The sequence below is a fragment of the Gobio gobio genome (assembly GCF_949357685.1).
Source record: "Gobio gobio genome assembly, chromosome: 22".
Lineage (NCBI taxonomy): Eukaryota > Metazoa > Chordata > Actinopteri > Cypriniformes > Gobionidae > Gobio > Gobio gobio.
Window position 1 is genome coordinate 4644833 of NC_137118.1, and position 23246 is coordinate 4668078.

The 23246-nt window shown below is 38.4% G+C and overlaps 1 protein-coding gene across 1 annotated transcript in view; it reads right to left on the minus strand.

The window, feature by feature from the left end:
- Positions 1-22412, minus strand: part of robo4 (roundabout, axon guidance receptor, homolog 4) — a 33898-nt gene extending 11486 nt beyond the window's left edge. The window contains exons 1-14 of the mRNA XM_079804112.1: positions 22025-22412; positions 18911-19237; positions 14087-14244; positions 13863-13983; positions 13642-13780; positions 11599-11726; positions 11344-11456; positions 8025-8256; positions 5778-5899; positions 3630-3801; positions 3364-3549; positions 3238-3280; positions 1907-2022; positions 46-366 (exon numbers count right to left, since the gene is read on the minus strand). Of these exons, the coding sequence (XP_079660238.1) occupies positions 46-366; positions 1907-2022; positions 3238-3280; positions 3364-3549; positions 3630-3801; positions 5778-5899; positions 8025-8256; positions 11344-11456; positions 11599-11726; positions 13642-13780; positions 13863-13983; positions 14087-14244; positions 18911-19237; positions 22025-22082 (2236 nt within the window). The 5' untranslated portion in view covers positions 22083-22412. The remainder of the gene's footprint in view (positions 1-45; positions 367-1906; positions 2023-3237; positions 3281-3363; positions 3550-3629; positions 3802-5777; positions 5900-8024; positions 8257-11343; positions 11457-11598; positions 11727-13641; positions 13781-13862; positions 13984-14086; positions 14245-18910; positions 19238-22024) is intronic.
- Between the last annotated feature and the right edge of the window lie 834 nt (positions 22413-23246).

Consider the following 23246-nt stretch of genomic DNA (forward strand, 5'->3'; position numbering starts at 1 on the left):
GATGAAATTAATGGTAATGACTCGGTGAGTGAATGGATGTCTCACCACGCTTGTAATTTTTCTCCCACGATTCCTTCAGAACTCCCATGTTGGGCTGGGAAGGGAGGGCACGTTTCCATGGCAATGCCTGCACTTCCCTCACAACGGCGGTTTTGACGATGGGTTCGGTGATGCGAACCGTCTCCGAGTTAAGCAGTTGAGAGTTGCCGTGGGGCATTCTGGGACACCGACCCGGGCTATTAAACGTCTTTAGTCCATTGCCGGTTAGATCCACATAAAAGGTGCCATAGACGCCACAATTGTCTGGTACAATGGGGACGGCTGACCGCAGGGGGTTAGGGTCCTTTTTAGCCGTAATGGGCAGAGCTGTCAGGAGAGAGGTAAAAATCAGACAGATTTACATAATGTGCCAAGATGTCAATGGTAATTAGAGTTGATGAGGACTCGCAGAGTCGTGACTTTAGGGGAGACAGGCATTTTTGAAGGTTCTCATGAGGACGTATCTGTCATCCAGAGAGATGACGAAAGGCAAAAAAGAGGAGTAGATGAGGGAGGATATGGGATAAATTAGGAATAGTTTAACACAAATTTTGCTGGATCACACGTGAACATTCTTTAAAACATCTTCTTTTGTGCTTCACAGAAGAACAAAAGCCATACAGGCTCGGAACAACATGACGGCGAGTAAATGATGATGAATTTTCATTTTTGGGTGAACTGTCCCTTTAACTCTTTCCCCGGCAGCGTTATTTTATAAAAAAAAATTAAGTTGTCAGCCACGGGCAGCATTTTTAATAATTTTCACAAAACTTGTATGGCCTCCAATATATTTCATTGTATTTGAACATGCAATATATCTAAATAAATAATAGAGCTTCTGCATTTTACACAAAAATGCATTATTTTTTTATTATTGTTAAAACTATTAAACTATTAAAGCAACATTTTGAACAAAAAGCTGAGAAAATCACTTTTCTTTCTCCTCCAAAAACTACAATGTTCATAAACAATGCTTTTATTGCTTGTTTCTGCTCCTTTTTTCCTGTGTTTTGATCCGGTGTGATGATAAATCAGGTCCTCCCTCGAAATCAGGCCTCCCCAAACTGTCAGTTAATGATTATACTAAGTATATTATATTAATATAAAATACTCATAGCTTGCTATATAATGCGTACGATAATGCATCAGTGCATAATAAAACCAATTGAATGTAATTTCTAATACTTGATTAACTGTTAATTAATAAATAATAATAATAGCCTATTAAGTGAATAATTGAACATCATTCATTTTATTTATAACTGAAATATTTGGACATTTATCACTTAATATGACACATAATTACATTTAAGATGATTGAGAATATATAATCTATAAGGCTAATCGCTGTATGATATGCTAGTATATAAGCTAACTAACTAAACAGACATAAATGGTCATTATAATGTAGCATTTATCATAACATGATTTTGTAGGAATTGTAATCAGGTGCTAAAGAGAGTACATATTAAAGGGTTAGTTCACCCAAAAATGAAAATTAGCCCATGATTTACTCGCCCTCAAGCCATCCTAGGTGTATATGACATTCTTCTTACAGACTAATACAATCAGAGTTATATTAAAAATGTCCTGGCTAATCTAAGCTTTATAATGGCAGCCCAAAGTTTGAAGCCCAAAAAATTGCATTCATCCATTATAAAAATGCTCCACACGGCTAATAATTCTGAAGTGAATCTAAGGGATTTTGTAAGAAAATGTTTTTGTTGCTATTTTGAGGCAGCTACACCAGGGCTTCTCTACTCTTGTAGAAGTTGCATAACAGTGCTCCCTACTGTATAAGAGTGAAAACACGAAAAGCTGTTTTGCCAAGTTTCGAGTTAAAACTCGAGGGGAAGTTGTGACTTACTGGTCCTCCGGAAGCCAGCGTTCTCCTGCCTCGGGGTCCAAAGGCCCTGCTTGGGCTCACTGCTGGAGTCTGGCCTCCAGTCTCCAGAGATCCACGGAGAGTCTGGTGCCGCCATTCTAAAATGGACATAATAAGGATAGTGACTCAATTACTTGTGGAAGCCCATTTCCGCCACATAAGAATAAAGGGTCATGCCTTGGTAAATTCAAATTTAGATTAAAAACAATCATGATTATTATAAAAAGTTGAAATTATGAGACATTAAGTCATAATTAGGAGAAGTTGAAATTATGAGATAGTCATGAGATAAAACGATAACATTACAACATTAAGTAATAATTATCACAAAGTTAATATCATAAACTTTTTGGTCACAATTATGACTCGTAATTTAGATTTTTGGTCATAATTTTATGACATAATAAGGATGGTGACTCAATTACTTGTGGAAGCTCATTTCCGCCACATAAGAAAAAAGGGTCATGCCTTGGTAAATTCAAATTGAGTTGTCACCATTATTACATAAAAAGTTGAAATTATGAGAAAAAAAGTCATTACGACAAGAAATTAAGAAATTATGAGATATTAAGTATATAAGTATGAGAAGTTGAAATTATGAGATTGTCATAATTATTACTTAATTTTGTAATTTTATCTTTTTATCTCATGACTAAGTCAATATCATAATTATGAACTTTAACACACAATTTCAACTTTTTGGTCATCATTTTTGGACACTGTATGACTCAGAATTTAGATTTAGACTCTGAATCATTTTATGACATAAGGATGGAGAGACCATTTCCGCCACATAAGAAAAAAGGGTCATGCGTGCCTTAGTAAATTCAAATTGAGTTAAAAAAATCAGAATCATAAAAAGTTGAAATTATGAGATATTGTCATAATTATGAGAAGTCGAAATGATGAGCTCAATTATAAGATAAAAAGATACAATTATGACACTAAGACAATTATGACACTAAGTAATAATTATGACAAAGTCATATTTGATCATAATTATGAATTTTATCTTACAATTTATTTTACTTTTTGGTCATAATTTTGACTAATCTCATAATTATGACTTAGTATGTCATAGTTTTGACTTTTGGTCATAAGTGTGCTTTACCAAGCATTGGTTTCCATAGTTACTACCTGAGCTGGTGCACATCAAATGCAACATTTAGTGTACAGATGGTGTTTTTTGGACATGTACTATTGTGGTACTATGGTATTCTTTAAAGTATCATGGTATATGAACGTAGCTATAGTTCAATACTGTGGTATATTTTAAAGTTATAGTCACTGTATTAACTTATTTGTTTTTTTACCTGTGTTTGATGATGAGATCTTCACTTTCCAGTCTATATAAGCCTATAAATGAAAGAGAAAATTGTGTTTTTTTATGAGCATAAAGTTAAAAAAAGGATTTAGATTGGGACTTTATTATAGATTACCTGAGCTTTTGCCTCCCGGGTTGGCGGGTCTGATATGTCTCCTGTACAAAAACAGGGCAGTAATCATCAAAACACACCACAGGAGGGTGCCGGCGCTTCCAATGAATACCGGCTCTTTAATCACAGCAAGGAAATGAGACAGACTGAGTATGCCTGTCTGATGCGGTGCTGACTCCTGCCTCGACTCTGAGAAGAGAGAGCAACAGGTAACATACTGAGTAGGTTACAATTTAAAATGATACCTCAGTGGTAGTGTATTAGCTTACCTATGAGCAGTTTGTACGGGTCGCTCTGGACCCCCACTCCTGCCCCGTTAACGGCAGCCACTTTGACCCGGTACAGCCTGCCGGGCTGCAGCGTGCTGATCTCAATACTGTGTGTTCCACTGTCCACCGTCCAGTTAAACGACTTCAGTTCCTCAGACTCCACACACCACACCTTTCAGAAAGAACAGCATAGTCAAACATTAACTAGCAGGCCGCTACACATACTTCATACACTATATTGACAAAAGTATTGGGACATGCCTCCAAATCATTGAATTCAGGTGTTCAATCACTTCCATGGCCACAGGTGTATAAATCAAGCACTAGGCCTGCAGATGCTTCTACAAACATTTGTGAAAGAATTGGCCGCTCTCAGGAGCTCAGAGAACTCAAGTGTGGTACCGTGATCGGTTGCCATCTGTGCAATAAGTCCATTCATTTCCTCACTACTAAATATTCCACGTTCAACTGTTAGTGGTATTATAACAAAGTGGAAGCAATTGGGAGCAACAGCAACTCAGCCACAAAGTGATAGGCCACGTAAAATCACAGAGCGGGGTCAGCGCATGCTGAGGGTCACAGAAGTCGCCAACTTTCTGCAGAGTCAAGAGCTCCAGACCTCCAAACTTCTGTGGCCTTCAGATGAGCTCAAGAACAGTGTGTAGAGCTTCATGGAATGGGTTTCCATGGCCGAGCAGCTCATCCAAACCTTCCATCACCAAGTGCAATGCAAAGCGTGGGATGCAGTGGGGTAAAGCGTGCCGCCACTGGACTCTAGAGCATTAGAGACGTGTTCTCTGGAGTGACCAATCACGCTTCTCTGTCTGACAATCCCATGGACGAGTCTGGATTTAGCGGTTGCCAGAAGAACGGTACTTGCCTGACTGCATTGTGCCAAGTGTAAAGTTTGGTGGAGGGGGGATTATGGTGTGGGGGTTGTTTTTCAGGGGCTTGGCCCCTTAATTCCAGTGAAGGGAACTCTTAATGTCTCATCAATACATTTTGGACAATTTCATGCTCCCAACTTTGTGGGAACAGTTTTGGGGACGGCCCCTTCCTGTCCCAGCATGACTGACCAGTGCACAAAGCGTCGCTCCATAAAGACATGGATGAGCGAGTTTGGTGTGGAGGAACTTGAGTCCTGACCTCAACCCGATAGAACAGCTTTGGGATGAATTAGAGTGGAGACTGAGAGCCAGGCCTTCTCGTCCAACATCAGTGCCTCACAAATGCACTTCTAGAAGAATCCCCATAAACACACTCCTAAACCTTGTGGAAAGCCTTCCCAGAAGAGCTGAAGCTGTTAGAGCTGCAAAGGGTGGGCCGACTCCATATTAAACCCTACGGATTAAGAATGGTATGTCATTCAAGTTCATGTAAAGGCAGGCGTCCCAAAACTTTTGGCAATATAGTGTATCTGTCATTTTTATGTGATTTTTAGGCCAAACTGATATCAGTGAAACCACAATAACTGAAAGTGACATGTGAAGGCCAAGTATGGTAACCCATACTCAGAATTTGTCCACTGCATTTAACACACACCCGGAGCAGTGGCCAGCCATTTGCTGTGGCACCCGGGGAGTGATTGTGAGTTAGGTGCCTTGCTCAAGGGCACACCGGTCATTTCCTGACGGTATTGAGGAATGAACCCAAACCTTCGGGTTACCAGTCTGACTCTCTAACCATTAGGCCACAACTGCCCCTTAATAATAATAGACTGAAGCAATGACTCAAAATGTAATGGTGCTGCATTCTCTGGTTGAATGTATAAACAGCAAAAAAGAACTTCGCATGTAATCAGAAATTCTGAATGATGGACTAATTAAAAAAGTCTCCCTAAATACTTTAAAAAGACTTAATCTCTGACGTTTTGTAGCAGCCAATCTGATTTTTGCAGGGTTGTGTCATTTTTATCTGATCAGAGAGTCTAGAAATGTCTGAGGCTGAAAATAGGCATTATCTAACTGCTTCCAGGCTTCTTTTGATTAAAAATTAAGTTAAATTAAATCAATAGATTTTTAGGAACTAGAAAGAAATCATATTTTCACTTACGAACATGTTCCTCCATATCTGCTGGAGAGAAAGCCTCTCGGGGCATTATTAGCTTTTAAAATGATTTCACAATGAGTGACTTTACGCAGGTAATACCTGATATCCCTGAATGATCCCATTGTGAGCGTCATGAGGTGGAGGATCCCAGCTGAGGTGCGCGGTGTCATTACGGTCAGTGGGCATTGTTATGGACACATCCTGAGGTGGTGCGCTGGGAACTGAGAACAGGGCACACGGTTACACAAAATAGTCCAATAGTTTGAGGTCTTTGAAAGAAGTCTCTTATAATCATCAATGCTGCATGTATTTGATTAAAAATTGACTGGAATGTTGTGAAATATTATTGCAATTTAAATGAGCCATTTTCTATTTTAACATATATTTTAAAATGTAATTTATTTCTCATCAAAGCTGAATTTTCAGCATCTTTACTCCAGTCTTCAGTGTCACATGATCCTTCAGAAATCATTCTAATATGATGATTTGATGATTTAATATGATGATGATATCATTGGAAATGATTATGGAAAGTGTGATACATATTTTTCAGGATTTATTGATGAACAGAATTTTTTGAAAGAACAGCATTTATTTGAAACAGAAATCTTTTGTAATATTAAAAATGTCTTTACTTTTATTAATGCATCTTTGCTGAGTAGAAGTATTAATTTCTTTAAAGAAAATCTTACTGACCACAAACGTTTGAATGGTTGTATAATAAGAAGTAATCAACATAGGCTAGATTAAGATTTGGACGTCTATGATAGTACTACAGTAAAGTTTGAAGTACTTTGGAGCAGTGCAGGCCCTAAACTTCTGGGGGCCCTAAAGCAAGACTTTGGCCCTTGTCAGTGTGTTCATAAAAAACCCCAAATGACCCCCGACCCCTTAACCTATTCTTTCAGAGCAGTTTCAATGTCAACCAACAACAGTGAGTTGAAATGTTCAGTAATATAATAAAAAAAACTAGTATTTATTACAATTTAGCCTACTAATAATAAAAGCCTACTATACAGAAATTCAATTCAGAAGTGATCAAATGTTTTTTTCTTTCAAAAAACTTTTTTTTGCATAGTCTTCACTGTATGAATTAAATATACATTGATTCGTATTAAAGTTACTAATGTTATTCAGTGAATAGTATTGAATGATTCTTTTGTTGTTTGATTAACATTAAATGACAGCGAGAGCAGTAGGTTTATTAGGCTGCTGTCACTTTAAGACCAAACGCACAGAGCTAATACACTGACAAGCATTCGATTACTATTATTAGCATTCAAAATGTCCTGGAAACTGACATTTTGGCATGTATTTGTCCATTTAAGCTCACACCCAAAGCCCAAAGTAGACTGTACTTGTCCGTGTTTCTCTCCATCTCCGATTGCGCGGACAGAAAGACGCCGGTTGAACAGTGTCTCTTTCGCAGTGTGATATTACTGATTTGGATGTTACATATGGGTGACAGCGCACCGCTTTAAAGGAAAGTAATGGAAATGTTAATGGTTTCACCATCAAAAACTAAACTAAAACACAGCCCTAAATCATTCTTGAGAACAAGAGGGCCCTCGCGCAGCTTATATACTTAGCCTATAGAGAGGACCAGTGTTGTGCCAAATTCTGACCCCCTGCCAGATTATTACCCCCCTAGTATTGGTAGGTTTAGGAATAGGGGTGGGGTTAGGATTAGGAAATCAGGTAGTGACTTCAACTAGGGGGGTGATCATTTGGCAGGGGGTTGAAATTCGACACACCGCTTTGGAGTATCATGCAAATACTATGGTATATGTAAGGGATAATCCAGGGCTAACTGTGCATTAAACGATTTTTATGCACGATGTGGAGGCAAAGAACCACCTGATGCGAGGCTTATACCATGGTAAATTACCGGAATTGACAACTTAAAGCTGTTATTGATGTTTGCAGTGCGACATTTGATTTTCATCAGTTACGGCTCGTTAGATCAAGCATTCAGCCCGCTTTCAATCAGACACGGTGATAAAGTAGTGCGTAAGTTTACATTTATTTGGATGAACGAATTAAAGCATTTATTTGAATTAACTATCAAGAGAGAGAGAGAGAGTTTCTGTGCTCCTGAATGTTTTTGTGTGCAGCGTGATATCCGCTCTGTGTGCGAGTGACGTAGGCCTATGTGTGTGTGTGTGTGAGCTTCAATGAAAACAGTGATTAATATAGAACAGTGATTTAACTGATTTAGAACTACCTGAGCATTAAACGATTTTATTGCAACCTTCCAGCCAATCAGAATCGAGTATTCAGACAGACCATGGTATAAGAATATAATAATCATTAATAAAGCAGCATGGCATTATTCTAGATTCTCACCTATCTCTGGCACTCGCAGGTGTCTGGTGTTGCTCTCCCTGCCGTACAGGCTGCTGCCATAGGGTCGGACTTTGAACTCGTACTTGTAGCCTCTCTTCAGAGGACCCACATGGGTGTGAAGGCCAGGCTGAGGAACCCTTTGAGCCGTCCACTCTGAGCTGGCAGGCAGGAGAGAGCGATACAGCACCTCAAAGCCTTCAAGATAATGAGGCTGGGACATAGACGACTGCAACTACGTTCAGAAGAGAGAACAGTTAACTAAAGGGATAGTTCACCCAAAAATGAAAATTAGCCCTCACCCTCAAGTCATCCTAGGTGTATATGACTTTCTTCTTTCAGATGAATAAAATCTGAGTTATATTACAAAAGTCCAGGCTAATCCAAGCATTAGAATTTGATTCATATTTGCTCTGTTTTTGAAGTCCATAAAAAGTGCATCGGTCCGTCAAATAATTGCTCCACGCGGCTAATAAAGGCCTTCTGAAGTGAATCGACGCGTTTGTGTAAGAAAAATATTCATATTTAAAACTTTATCAAGTAAACTTTCGGCAGACCGCCTTCCATGAAAAGTGTTGAATGTTGAAAGTGAAACTCAAGATGCGTACGTGGCGTCATGACGAGCGGACCTGGTCGCGTTAGTCTTTCGATCGGCAGGGGAACTTTCAACACTTTCTCCATAAATTGAACAGGGAAGACCGTCGGTCGAAAGTTTACTTGATAAAGTTTTAAATATGGATATTTTTCTTACACAAACGTGTCGATTCGCTTCAGAAGGCCTTTATTAACACCCCAGAGCTGCATGGAGCAGTTATATGATGGGCAGATGCACTTTTTATGGACTTCAAAAACAGAGCAACTATGAATCCAATTCTAATGCTTGGATTAGCCTGAACTTTTGTACAACCCCAAATCAGAAAAAGTTGGGACAGTATGGAAAACGCAAAAAGAAAAAAAAAGTGATTTCTAAATTTACTTTGACTTGTATTTCATTGCTGACAATATGAACACAAAATATTTAATGTTTTGTCTGGTCAACTTCATGTCATTTGTAAATATGCATCCTTTCCTGTCATTCAGACCTGCAACACATTTCAAAAAAAATTGGGACAGGAGCAATTTAGGGCTAGTAATGAGGTAAAATGGTTAAATAATGATGTGATTTGAAACAGGTGATGTCAACAGGTTATTGTAATTATGTTTTGGTACAAAAGCAGCATCTAAGAAAGGTCTAATCCTTTAGGAGCAAAGATGGGCAGAGGATCGCCAGTTTGCCAACAAATACGTGAGAAAATTATTGAAATGTTTAAAAACAATGTTCCTCAAAGAAAGATAGGAAGAGATTTGGATATTTCACATTCAACAGTGCATAACATAATTAAAAGATTCAAGGAATCTGGAGGAATTTCAGTGCGTAAAGGACAAGGGCGCAAGCCTAAGCTGAACAACCGTGATCTCCGATCCCTCAGGCGGCACTGCATCAAGAATCGTCATTCATCTAGAAGCGATATCACCACATGGGCTCAGGACTACTTTGGCAAACCTTTGTCAAGTACCACAATACGTAGCTACATCCACAAATGCCAGTTAAAACTGTACTGTGCCAAAAGGAAGCCCTATGTTAACAGTGTCCAGAAGCGCCGTCGACTTCTCTGGGCTCGGAGGCATCTGGGATGGACCATCACACAGTGGAAACGTGTACTGTGGTCAGATGAATCAGTATTTAAGGTATTTTTTGGGAGGAATGGATGCCGTGTGCTCCGGACCAAAGAAGAAAAGGATCATCCAGACTGTTACCAGCAACAAGTCCAAAAGCCAGGGTCTGTCATGGTATGGGGTTGTGTCAGTGCCCTTGGCAAAGGTAACTTGCACTTCTGTGAAGGCACCATTAAAGGGTTAGTTCACCCAAAAATTACAATTCTGTCATTAATTACTCACCCTCATGTCGTTGGACACCTGTAAGACCTCCGTTCATATTCGGAACACAAATGAAGATATTTTAGTTGAAAGCTGATGGCTGAGAAATTACACCTCTCGACGCATGCGCGAGAATATGACGTAGCGCCGGCGTTCGGGAATCCATGAAATACACACTTAAGCCCCATTTTGAGAACTACGCCGAGACCTAAAGCACGATCAATGTAGAATCCAACAGCTTAGACACGCGCGTCTTCTTCTGCTTGTAAACAAATCGCTTCTGGGTCATGTGTCCGAACGCCGGATCTGCGTCATATTCTCGCGCATGCGTCGTGGAGGCACACACGGAAGTCGAGAACAAGTTGGATAAAGGTGTTATTTTGATTTTTTTTTTGCGCACAAAAACTATTGTCGTCGCATCGTAAAATTATTGTAGAGTCACTGTGGTGAGATAGACTTTGTAACGACGTTTTAAGTGCCTTTCATGGATATTGGGAGTGTCAATGTACTGAATGCCAATGGAGGCCTGTCTGAAGCCTTTCTCAGCATCAGCTTTCAACTAAAATATCTTCATTTGTGTTCCAAATATGAACGGAGGTCTTACGGGTATCCAACGACATGAGGGTGAGTAATTAATGACAGAATTTTCATTTTTGGGTGAACTAACCCTTTAATGCTGAAAAGTACATTGAGATTTTGGAGCATAATATGCTGCCTTCAAGAAGACATCTTTTCCAGGGACGTCCATGCATATTTCAACAAGACAATGCAAAACCACATTCTGCACACATTACAAAGTCCTGGCTGCGGAGGAAGAGGGTACGGGTACTTGACTGGCCTGCCTGCAGTCCCGACCTGTCTCCAATAGAGAATGTGTGGCGCATTTTGAAGCGCAAAATGCGACAACGAAGACCCCGTACTGTTGCCCACCTTAAGACTTGTTTGCAGGAAGAATGGGACAAAATTACACCTGAAACACTTCATCACTTGGTGTCTTCTGTCCCTAAACGTCTTTTAAGTGTTGTGAAAAGGAATGGCAACATTACAAAGTGGTAAATGCTTTACTGTCCCAACTTTTTTTGAAATGTGTTGCAGGTCTGAATGACAGGAAAGGATGCATATTTACAAATGACATGAAGTTGACCAGACAAAACATTAAATATTTTGTGTATACAAGTCAAAGTCAATTTAGAAATCATTTCTTTTCTTTTTTTTGCGTTTTCCATACTGTCCCAACTTTTTCTGATTTGGGGTTGTAATATAACTCATATAATGTCATATACACCTAGGATGACTTGAGGGTGAGTAAATTATGGGCTAATTTTCATTTTTGAGTGAACTATCCCTTTAAGAAAACACAATTAGTGCGGTGCATGCTGGTCAGGGATGAGCTGAAGTGCATTACCCTCCACATGACTTGAGACATGTTGGACTGTGTCATAACTGTGACGTTCTCCAGGCTCACGCGTAAGGCAGACAGCTCCTTGTGTAGGTCTCTCAGTCTAGTGCTTCCTGTATCTGTAACATATACCACACATCACCAAACTCAACAGGGGGAGTGGAATACAAATGGCATGCTGGGAAGTGGTTGAAATGCGCATGCTGTTTTGGGGAAAAAAGTGATGGCTGCTGTTAATTGAATGATTGCTTGTATTCTTACCCTCGACAAAAAGCTGTGCGCTGGCCACAGACACCCCGAGCTTATTCTCAGCAGTGCACGTGTACCCGCCCATGTCCTGAGCCGTCACATAGTGGATCTGCAGACTGTGGTCTGGCTTGATTAAATATCTGGGAAATGGGATTGTAATAAGAGTTTAGGGATGTGAATTGTATTATGTTCATACAGGTCAGTACGATAAAAAATATAGAACTATATTCATAGTTTTTACAAATAACTTATGAATAGTAAGGCCCCACTTTATATTAGGTGGCCTTAACTACAATGTACTTACATCAAAAAATAAGTACAATGTACTTACTGTGTTCAAATTGGTTTGCAAAACACCTTTGCTGATATTGAGGTGGGATACGGGTAGGGTTAGGGACAGGTGTGGTGGTGTGGGTAAGTTTAAGGGTAGGGTTAGGGACAGGTGTGGTGGTGTGGGTAAGTTTAAAGGTAGAGTTAGGTGTAAGGGAAGTGTCAACTGTGTAATTACAAATGTAACTACAGAAATTAAGTACAGATGTAATTACATGCAGGTATTTTTCAAAATGTAAGTACAATGTAAAAACATGTATGTACACAATGTTAGTACATAGTAGTTAAGGACATCTAATATAAAGTGGGTCCCCCAGTAAATGTAATTCTGAAATATTATGTATATTTCAACATTTATACATGCATAATTGTTTTTTTTTTTTACATTTGGATTATTCTATATTATAAAATCAAAATTCACAATTCTTATTTTTGACTGAATATTGCAGTGTTTAATCAAAATAACTTCTTTTCTCAGATGATGTGTTTTGATGACGTTTTCATATTACAAAAACTGTATAGTAATAACAAAAGTGTTATTTTATGTTCGTACTTTTGGAAATGTATCTTATCTATCCCTAATTAGGCTCATTATTTAACGTTTTAGGCTCATTTTGAGCACAAAGTTGTCCTATATGTGCTTTCTGCAAATGTAATTGTTGCATGTGTTATTGTTTAGTTGATTTTTTTTATTGTTTTAATTCAGTTGATTAGGTGTGCTGTACACTCAAAAAACTGCTGGGTTAAAATCAACCCAAATTGGGTTGTTTTGGCAAAAAGGGACGTACCCAGCGCTGGGTTGTTTTAACCCAGCATGCTGGGTTGTTTTTTTAACCTACATTTTGGTGTAAAAATACTACATTGCTGGATTAAAATGAACCCAAAATGGGTTTGTAATTAAAGCCAGAAATCTTGGAAATTATAAAATCACTTTTACACACAAAAAATTACTATGAAAGGTTAAACATTTATTAAAATCGAGAACAAGGGCAAACATGGTCAAAAGTAACAAAGTGGATGTGAGAAGAACTGCAAATCAACACAGTTTATAGTTAAATGAAATGTTTTTTTTTTAAAGTTCATTGAACATTGATGAATATAACTTGCAACTTTCGTGAACGTTTAAAATTGTGTGCAAAACAATCCCGCACCCTGTTCAGGCCTGTTATATTGTACATATAAACCGTATTACTTTGATATAACATGATGAGTAGTTAGTATGTGGCTAACTTTAAAACTGATAACAGTGTCTCTTTTGATAACTGATGATAACATTGCTCTGCTCTGCTCCAGGTTATGTTCTTCATGGCTAAAGTAATCAGTGTAGTCTGCAGCCCCCTCTGTTGGTGAAAATGATCACTACAGGATTGCTCTGGAAACCAGCAGGCTATTTGTTGGTTGGGCTTTTTGCAGTTTTGCAGGGCGGTTTTGAACGTGCTGTAAAACAGGAACATTTCCAGGGACAGGACACTAAAAACCAGGACTGTCCCGGAAAATGGGGACGTCTGCTCACCCTATTTTACAGAGCAAATCAAATGTGTTTATATAGGGGTCGCTGGTTTGGATGAGAGTTTGGGTCGGAAAAGGCCCTGCCATACATGACAGAAATGACTAGGTTTATTTATTATTTTATACTCTTAGTGCTTATTAAATGACTGTAGCCTCATAAAAACCTGCATTCAATTGATGTGAATGCGCATGTTTGTGAATGCGCATGTATCTGACCTGCCATTGGGTAGAGGTCCGTGCTCTCGGCTCCACTCTACAGATGGCATGGGGTCTCCGTCAGCCTCACAGAAAAACTGTGCTGACTCCCCAAGCTGCACTGAGACATCCTCTGGTTTACGCAATAACGTCGGCTTGGCTGAGGAGGAATAACAGATGCATGGGTCTCTAAGCTTTACTAAGTTATTCATTATATTTTAGACTAAATTAGCAGGTCTCACCTAACACAGACAGCCGAGCGGCCCGGCTTTCCCTCACTCCAACTATGTTTGAGGCTATACAGCTGTAAACTCCAGAGTCATTCTTCTGGGCTGGAGCAATGATCAGTTTACCATTCAGTTCCTATACATGAACGCAAGCAGAAATATACTGTCATCCAGGCACACAAAACACTGTTCAGTCTACATGCATATACCATGTGAGCATGAATACATGTTGCTCTTACACTGTAATGTTCATTGCTGCTGTTGATGAGGATCCCGTCTTTCCTCCAGGTGATGTTGGGCTCAGGATGTCCGACCGGAGGGCTGCAGTTCATCACAGCCACCTCGCCAACCACCACCTCCACGTCACTGGGCTGCACACGGAAATCCTCTCGCAGAGCTGAAAATCAGTACAACATTTTGTATAATCTGTATAATATATTCTGTAGTGCTATGTAGACTTTTTGTAGAAAAGTTTTTAGACGGCAAGATTTTTTTATGTTTTTAAAAGAAGTCTCTATTGCTCACCAAGGCTTCATTTATTTGATCCAAAATACAGCAAAAACAGTAATATTGTGATTTTTTTTTTTACAATTTTAAAATAACTGTTTTCTATTTGAATATATTTTAAAATATAATTTATAACTGTGATGTAAAGCTGAATTTTCAGCATCTTTACTCCAGTCTTCAGTGTCACATGATCCTTCAGAAATCATTCTGATATGATTTGCTGCTCAATACATTTTTATTATTATTATCAATAGTTGAAAACAGTTGTGTAAAACATTTTTTCAGGATTATTTGATGAATATAAAGTTCAAAAGAACAGTATTTATCTGAAATATTAAGCTTTTGCAACATTGCTGTCACTTTTGATCAATTTTGATCAATAAATATATTCATTTCTTTAAGTTCTTTCCCCAAATTTTTATTTTTACCGACCCAAAACTTTTGAACGGTAGTACAATATTACAAAAGCTTTCTATCTCAGATAAATACTGTCCTTTTGAACTTTCTATTCATCAAAGAATCCTAATAAAATGTTTTACACAACTGCTTTCAACATTGATAATAATCATAAATGTTTCTTGAGCATCAAATCATCATATGAGAATGATTTCTGAAGGATCATGTGACACTGAAGACTGGAGTAAAGATGCTGAAAATTCAGCTTTGCATCACAGGAATAAATTACATTTTAAAATATATTCAAATATAAAACAGTGATTTTACATTTGAATAATATTTCACAATATTACAGTTTTTTTACACTTTCAATAAAATAAATGCAGCCTTGGTAAGCATACGTTTAAAAGTTTGTGGTCGGTATGATTCGATTGTAATAACAAATAAATGCTGTTCTTTTGAACTTTCTATCAAAAAATCCTGAAATGCATCATGGTTTCCAAAAAATATATATATTAAGCGGCACAATTTTCAAGATTATTGAGCACCAAATCATCATATTAGAATGATTTCTGAAGGATCATGTGACACTGAAGACTGAAGTAATGATGCTGAAAATAAATAATCATTTTAAAATATATAAAAATAGAAAAGTTATTTTAAATTGTAATATTTTCACAATTTTAGTTTATGTCAAATAAACACCTTGGTGAGCATAAGCATAAACATTTAATAATCTTACCAACCCCAAATTTTTGAACGGTAGTCTAAATGCTAATGGTCAGATGTGACAATCAGTTGCTACATTTCAGGTGTCAAAAAGTTTTGTAGTTATTTTTCTTCATTAACATCCCTTTGCTTTAGTAATCAAGGCCCATTGTCAACTCATGATGTAGCTTGTTTGTCTAACAGGAGAATCAAACGCAAACTTATTGTGTGCAACAATTGATTTGATGTCTCAATATGTCCAATTAATGTCCAGTGGAATGCAGAGTAAACGGGCCGGCTGAGGAATCTGTTTGGGCTACAAACACAGCGTGCTGTCACAGCTCAATTAGTGCTCTGTTTGTTCCGGGCAGGAAAGCAAACTTTGACATCTGATCTCCAGGAATCTCATGGACCATCTTAATAAGCTTCCTCACCCTCTAGTTCCTTCAGAGCATTGAAGTAGGTCTTGATGGGTCACTCATTGTTGTCAGGGGTCAAACAGGCGAGTATGGGCCCTATTTTAACCATCAGAGCACATGGTCTGAAGCGCACGCCACAGGTGCTCTTAGGGCGTTTCCGATTCCACTTTTGCTAGTTTAACGATGGAAGAAATGGACCATGCGCCCGGTGCATGAGTCCAAGCATGGTGTGTTTTGGTCGTAACATGCAATAAACCAATCAGAGTCTCATCTCCCATTCCCTTTAAAAGCCAGTTGCGCTCGCACCATGGCGGATTCGCAGTGTTGGGGAGTAGTTAACTACAAGTACTACAAGTAGCGACGCTACTAACTTAACTACATTTTTCAGTAGCTCAGTTGCTTTTTAAAACAATGTAGTTTTTCCAGTAGCTAACTACTTTTTCCATCAAGTAGCGGTGTAGCGCGTTTTGTGTTTTGACGAGCCTGCAATGCATTGAAGCAGCGCAGTGTTTTCTTCTTATTTAATCACATACTAAAATCGCGCGTTACCGCCATCTATTGTTTCATCGCGCATCTTGCGGCTTTATGGTTCAAAGAGAAGAGATCATCTGATGATTATGTAAAGGATGTACAGGAGTGGGTTGAAAACTTCACACGAATCGACTAGTAAAGGTTACACTTGATTTATACTAACAAAAGATTAAAACGCTGTCTTTGTCGAAGACTAATATATATATATATCTCCACCGTAGTTTAATCTGTCCCACCAGTTTTATAAAGAACCTGAAAGATCACTAATGTGGTGTTTGCGTCATTGCACTGGCAAAGCATCTGTCAATTGAACAGAAAACAATATTGCGATATAGTTTAGTGCACTTATCCCACGGCAAAGGCTCTGATCAATAGGTTGCGCGGGTTTCAGAATGAATTCCACAATGTTCACACAAGCAGCGCATGATTCGCATCTCAGAGCGGCTCTGATCACACACACACACACACCGTATGATGCATCACTGCACTTACTGTGAGTTTACCTGCATTTTTGTCTACTCCTGTGTATGCAAGTTGCTTCTATTTTGTTCTTGCATTGACGTGACATTTGTGATTTTTGCACTTTGACAGTCAGTTTGAGATATAGACTACATTTGAGTATTGTATATTTGGATAGTTTACAAAATATTTTGCGAGTGGAAAGCGCTTCTCCAGAGAGGAATCCTTTTATTTTTTATATTTAAAATGTGTGTTTTCTGCTGCGCGTCCCTGTGTGTGTAATAAGCGTAAGTGTATGCACGTTGTGCACCGCCAATAGGTGCATATTATTAACCCACCCTTTAAATAACACAAAAAATACTGCACTATTGACTTTAGAGGAGGTTTGTGTTGGTCAAATGTCGTTTTCAGTTTCTCAAAAATATCAACACGCCAACAATGTGCCTGAACACACAAATCGCCCCCTAACTATTCCCTACTTTAGTCCACTAATACAGTTGACTTGAAGGAGTGAATGAAAACAAGTGGGCGATTTCAGACAGCCGTTGAGTGTACACTGTACACTCGTTATTGCGGTGCAATGTGGAATAGAATGAGTGCATTCAATAACGTCCACTATGGTTTCGGACATGGTTGGAAATGGCTGTCCACTCAAATAATGCCCTATTTGAGGGTATAGGGGGCAATTTCGAATTCAGCTTTGGTTTACAGACCAGCCGCCCATGGGTGAACAGATGGCGCGAGTGCATTTGCTATTTAAACAACGTGGCGCTGGACGTGAAAATTAAACTGCGTTGGGCTGGAAACTAGCAAAAAACTCTTGCGTTGTGTCTGGCGCCGGGTGTATGATAGGACCCTTTATGTGGGAACTGAATGTGGAAATGGTTGTTTTGGACTCCATTGACTTATTTATTGATTTAAAAATGATAAGACATTTGTCAAAATGTCTATGTTCATGCTCCACAGAACAACGAAATATAGATTTTGAACAGAGTAAATGCTGACAGCAAATGAACTGTCCTTTTAACACTAGAACCGCCACAGGGTCAAATTTAGCCATGGCTGTTTTTCAAATGTACATAACAGATTTCCAATAAAATATCCAAGTCTCCCAGTCACTGACTTTTACTAAAACTGTGTTATTTACAATCCCCTGTTGTTAAAAATTGTTTTGATAAAACCAGATTTAAAAACGGGGCATTTATACCTATAAGCGCCAGCGGGTCAAATTTACCCCTATATAATTCCTCTATTTTCGTGCTGTGTTTGAGCAACGCGTCGGCTTACTGTAAACAGTCACACAACGCACGGTCAAATAAAGATGTTTTAGCCTATTTATAAATGTTCAAACTTTGAATTAATTATACATTTTTGTTTTGTAATTTTGTATTGAGTATTGTTTGCTTATGTGTTGCTATTTATTCAAGTTTGCCCCTTTTCCTAAAAAAAAATCCGATATGATGGAATGAATAAAACAATTTTCATGATTATCCCAAGTTTATTGGTGTTGTTCTCTTATTCAGATTATAAATAATATAACTATACAAACGAATAATTAATTAGGTCAAACTGTGCGTATGTTATCATTATCGTAAGTTGTCATACATCTTATGCAGTGCTGTGAATTATTATTGCTCTTCATTGTCTATTTAGGGTATTTTAGTAATTTAAATAACATGGGTTATCTTAATGGGATTAATTACATTTTATTATAATATTACACCACCCAAATATGTATTTATTTCCATCTAAGTCTCGTCGTCATTGCAGGCTGGTTTAGCCTATAGTCACCAAAAAGTGATTTGTGTATCTGCTTAAAATAGCATAAAACAACAGGACAAAAACATAGTTGATGACTAAAAATAATAATTTCATGACTTCATACATTACTTTGTGAAGACAGTGGCATAATACAGTGACATATTACGTTTTTTAGCCGTATCAATACAGTAATAATCTGCATGGGTAAATTTTACCCGCTGGCGGTTTTAGGTGTACAGCGACTTCTGGCGGTTCTAGAGTTAATATTAGGAAACATCAAACCTGCTATATGAAGAGAGGCGTTTCTGCTGGTCGCAATCCCGGCGCTATTCCGAGCAACGCAGGCGTACACGGCTTCATGGGACTGGCTCTTTCGGCCGGGGACGACGCTGAAGAAGAACAAACTTCCCTCTGGTAAAACGATAGGCTGTGATTGCGCATCCATCTTGCCTGTATCAAGTGGTTGGCCATTCCTGAGCCACTGAATGGCGGGCTCAGGGTCGCCCTCTGCCCTGCAGGATAGCGTGGCCGGGCTTCCCACCCGGACCACCACATCAGAGGGATGGTGGACGATACGGGGTAGGCCACTGTCGGAAACAAGCCTGGAACCTGGAGGACCCAAAATGGAGAATCAAACGACAGACACTTAACATATACGTTAAACAAATTCCAGTCTTTAGAGCTCGTTGAATTCTTTTGTTTTGTTTTTAGATGAGTAAGGGAAACACATTTCCTGAGTTTTTCCCACTCTGAGATAACAGTAAGATTCTGTCATCGTTTACTCACCCTCAAGTTGTTCCAAACCTGCATGAGTTTTTCTGTAACCAAAACAGTTGATTTCAAAAGTATTTCCCCCCACACTATGGTACTCAATGTTGTCCATCAAGGCAAGCCAAGTTTATTTGTATAGCACATTTCATACACAGTGGCAATTCAAAGTGCTTAAAGGGTTAGTTCACCCAAAAATGAAAATTCTGTCATTAATTACTTCGTGTCGTTCGACACCCGACTCACTGATTCATAACGCTTCGAAGCTTCATGAGGCCGTGTTTTGAAATCGTCATCACTTTATAAGTCGTTATTTAGGGTTTTTTTGCGCACAAAAACTATTCTCGCCGATTCATAAAGTTATTTATGTAGTGAGATGGACTTTGTAACGACATCTTTAGTGCCTTTTAAGGGTCTTGAGAGTGAACCGTGCATTGTGCCAATGGAGGCCTTTCTGAGCCATCAGATTTCAACTAAAATATCTTCATTTGTGTTCCGAAGATGAACGGAGGTCTAACATGAGGGTAAGTAATTAATGACAGAATTTTCATTTTTGGGTGAACTAACCCTTTAACACAGAAATGAAATATAAATATTCGTAAGTGAATTAAAACTAAATAAAAAATTAAGATGAAAACCCCTATCTGTGGGGGAAGAAAATGGAGAGTCAGGTTTACTTTAAAAATATTTGTCAGGTAACTGTACAATCAACTTTTTGGTTACCCATATTCTTCAAAATATCTTCTTTTGTGTGTGTGTGTGTGTGTGTGTGTGTGTGTGTGTGTGTGTGTGTGTGTGTGTGTGTGTGTGTGTGTGTGTGTGTGTGTGTGTGTGTGTGTGTGTGTGTGTGTGTGTGTGTGTTCAGCAGAAGAAAGAAATACAGGTGTGTAACAACTTGAGGGTGAGTAAATGATGACAGAATTTTCATTTTTGGCTGAACTGATTCTGAAGCCAGAATCAAACGACAGACACTTAACATATACATTAAACAAATTCCAGTCTTGAGAGCTCGTTGAGTTCTTTTGTTTAGGATGGCCAGATGACCCCGTGATGAGTAAGGGAAACACATTTCCTGAGTTTTTCCCACTCTGAGAGGAACAAAGCCCCAGCACTTACAAACAAAGTCATAGACCAACAGGACATCCGTCACCTGTGCACCGAGTGCAGGAATGGCCCTCTGCTATTATTGGCCCACTTACAATGTCCTACAATGTCTCTTTGTACTCTCACGCCAAAACATGCCAATCACATGGGCATGAGAGGGTGTCCTTGAAACAAAAAAAAAGCATTTGGTTTGCTCTTACAACAAGTCCTTGTTGTCTATCGGATTTGAGCAACATAGATGATGTTGGTAAACAGAAACTGAAATAAGTCTGTTCCTGATGCATCAAAATAGGGTGAAATGCACAATGGACAATCTGAGCTCTACATTCTTGGCAAAAATGAGTTTGACTATTAAAAGTTTCTATTGTCTCTGATGGGGCAGTTTCCTGAAAGAGAGGAAACAGTCTCACAGTCCTGCTATGTCTTTTTCACTCTGGAGGAATTTGGAAGAAACAAAAAAGTAATGCTGCACTTTTAACAGCATAATGTGACATTCTTCACAGGGTTTTAAGAGACTGAACAATAGACAGCATTTAAAAAGTTGTGTGCATAAAGGTGGATGGCCCATAACAGTCTCTTAAAGAGATAGTTCAGCCAAAAAGTTACATTTTGTCATCATTTACTCACCCTCAAGTTGTTTCGAAAGTATTTCCCCCCACACTATGCAGTCGATGTTGTCCATCAACTGTTTGGTTACCCATATTCTTCAAAATATCTTATTTTGTGTGTGTGTGTGTGTGTGTGTTCAGCAGAAGAAATAAATACAGGTGTGTAAATGATGACAGAAGTTTCATTTTTGGCTGAACTATCCCTTTAAGAGGGCTTTTGGCGCCTTGCATGTTCATAGAACATCTTAAAATTTGGTGTAACATGACATACCTTATACGTTTAACATATGTAACAAAATGAATAGTTATATAGCTATTGAAATGTAACTTCAATCTAAGATAATGGGGTTCAAAGGTAATAATAACATTGGTTACACTTTATTTTAAGGTGTCATTGTTACAGTGTAATTATATATTTAAGTAATGAGTAGTATTAATGAACTAAATGCACTTACTATAGGGTTAGGTTGAGGGTTGCATGTAATTATGCATAATTTACTGTTATTACTATGATAAGTACATGTAACACAAGGACACTGTAAAATAAAGTGTTACCGTAACATTTATAGGCTACTGTTTGCATAATCAACTTCATATATTCGTTCATAGCATTTTTAACATTAGATATTAAATAAATGTGTCCTCATATAGATAAAATAATTTAAATATGCATTATTATTACAAAAATATCGCATTAATTTAATCTAATTGAGTTATTATCATCCTACCAAACTAGGAAATAAAACGAATCGTTTCAAGATAGTAATATTGTACATTTAAACAAAAAAAAAGACAGTACATTTTTCCTTTTTTTGTAAAATTAAATAAAAATTAATTAATCAATGATCTGTCAGAATTCCCGGATTTCTTCAACACTAATATGACGACAGTTAAATTGCAGTTAGTTAGGGCTTACCTTCGATTTTATAAATAATCCCAAAAACCAAACACAGCTTGATAAAGTGTCTCGTCATAATACGTGTCCAGTCGAATTCAGTTTATGAAAACTACAAACGCATTGCGTTACAAATCCGCATTAAAAGGCAACAGTTGTACATGTTTCACAGTCATGTCTGTCGTTTAGTCAGTGTGAGTGTTGAACAGAGCGCCATCCGGATCGAGACCCGCCCCGGTGACTCGAGCACATGATGACCGGAGAGATTTACACCTCCGATGACTGACGACCCAGCGATTACTCCTAACTAACTAATGAATAACAATTGCTGAGGTAAAACTACACACGTGTGACTTACAGTTTCCCGCAGTCGCGCTTTTGCCCTCTTTGTTTTTGTTTTGGGTTGTTTAAACAATGGCACATACTTAGTGCCAAATTGTGTTCCACTATGGGGGAGAAGGACTTTTTGTTTCTCATAACAACTACTTCTAGACAACTTGTATTGTCAGGAAGGTGGTGGTTATGTATGATAGTGATTTCACTCAGTAATTTAATGTGATAAAAAATGTCTGTGATGACAGAAACAGGAAAGCATTGGACTTCACAGCCAAGAAAAACTTCCTCTTTACAAAAAAACTGTAATATGTAAGGGATAATCCATCCACGGCTAGTTTACACACGACTTTATCTTCGTGTCTGATTCAAAGCGGGCGTAACTGACGAAAATAACCGTCAGCTTTATTTATTTTACCCGTCATGTCCGCTTCGCGTCGGGCGATTATTTTCCTCTGCGTCGTGATTTAAAATCGTTTAATGCAGAGCTAGCGTGTATTATCCTGCTTATACCGTGTTAATTTGCCAGCATTGACCACTTAAAGCTGTTACAGATATTTGTAGCGTAATATTTGACCGAAAGGGTCAAATTGACGGTTATTTTTGTCAGTTAGATCTAGCATTCTGCCCGCATTGAATCAGACACAGATACAGTAGTGCGTAAGAATACATTTATTTGAATGAATCAATTATAGCATTTATTTGAATTAATTATCAAGAGAGAGATTCGCTCAGGTAAAATTACTATTGACGAGGTGGCGCATTAAAGGCACAATATGTAATGTTTTCGCCGCTAGAGGTCGCTTATTCAAAACAAAGGCGTAGCTTGACGCCTTTATTTCACGGAGCTTTTATTATGTCACAGACGAGCGTTTCCGCTTCTTCCGCTCATGCGTATGTGGGGAAATGC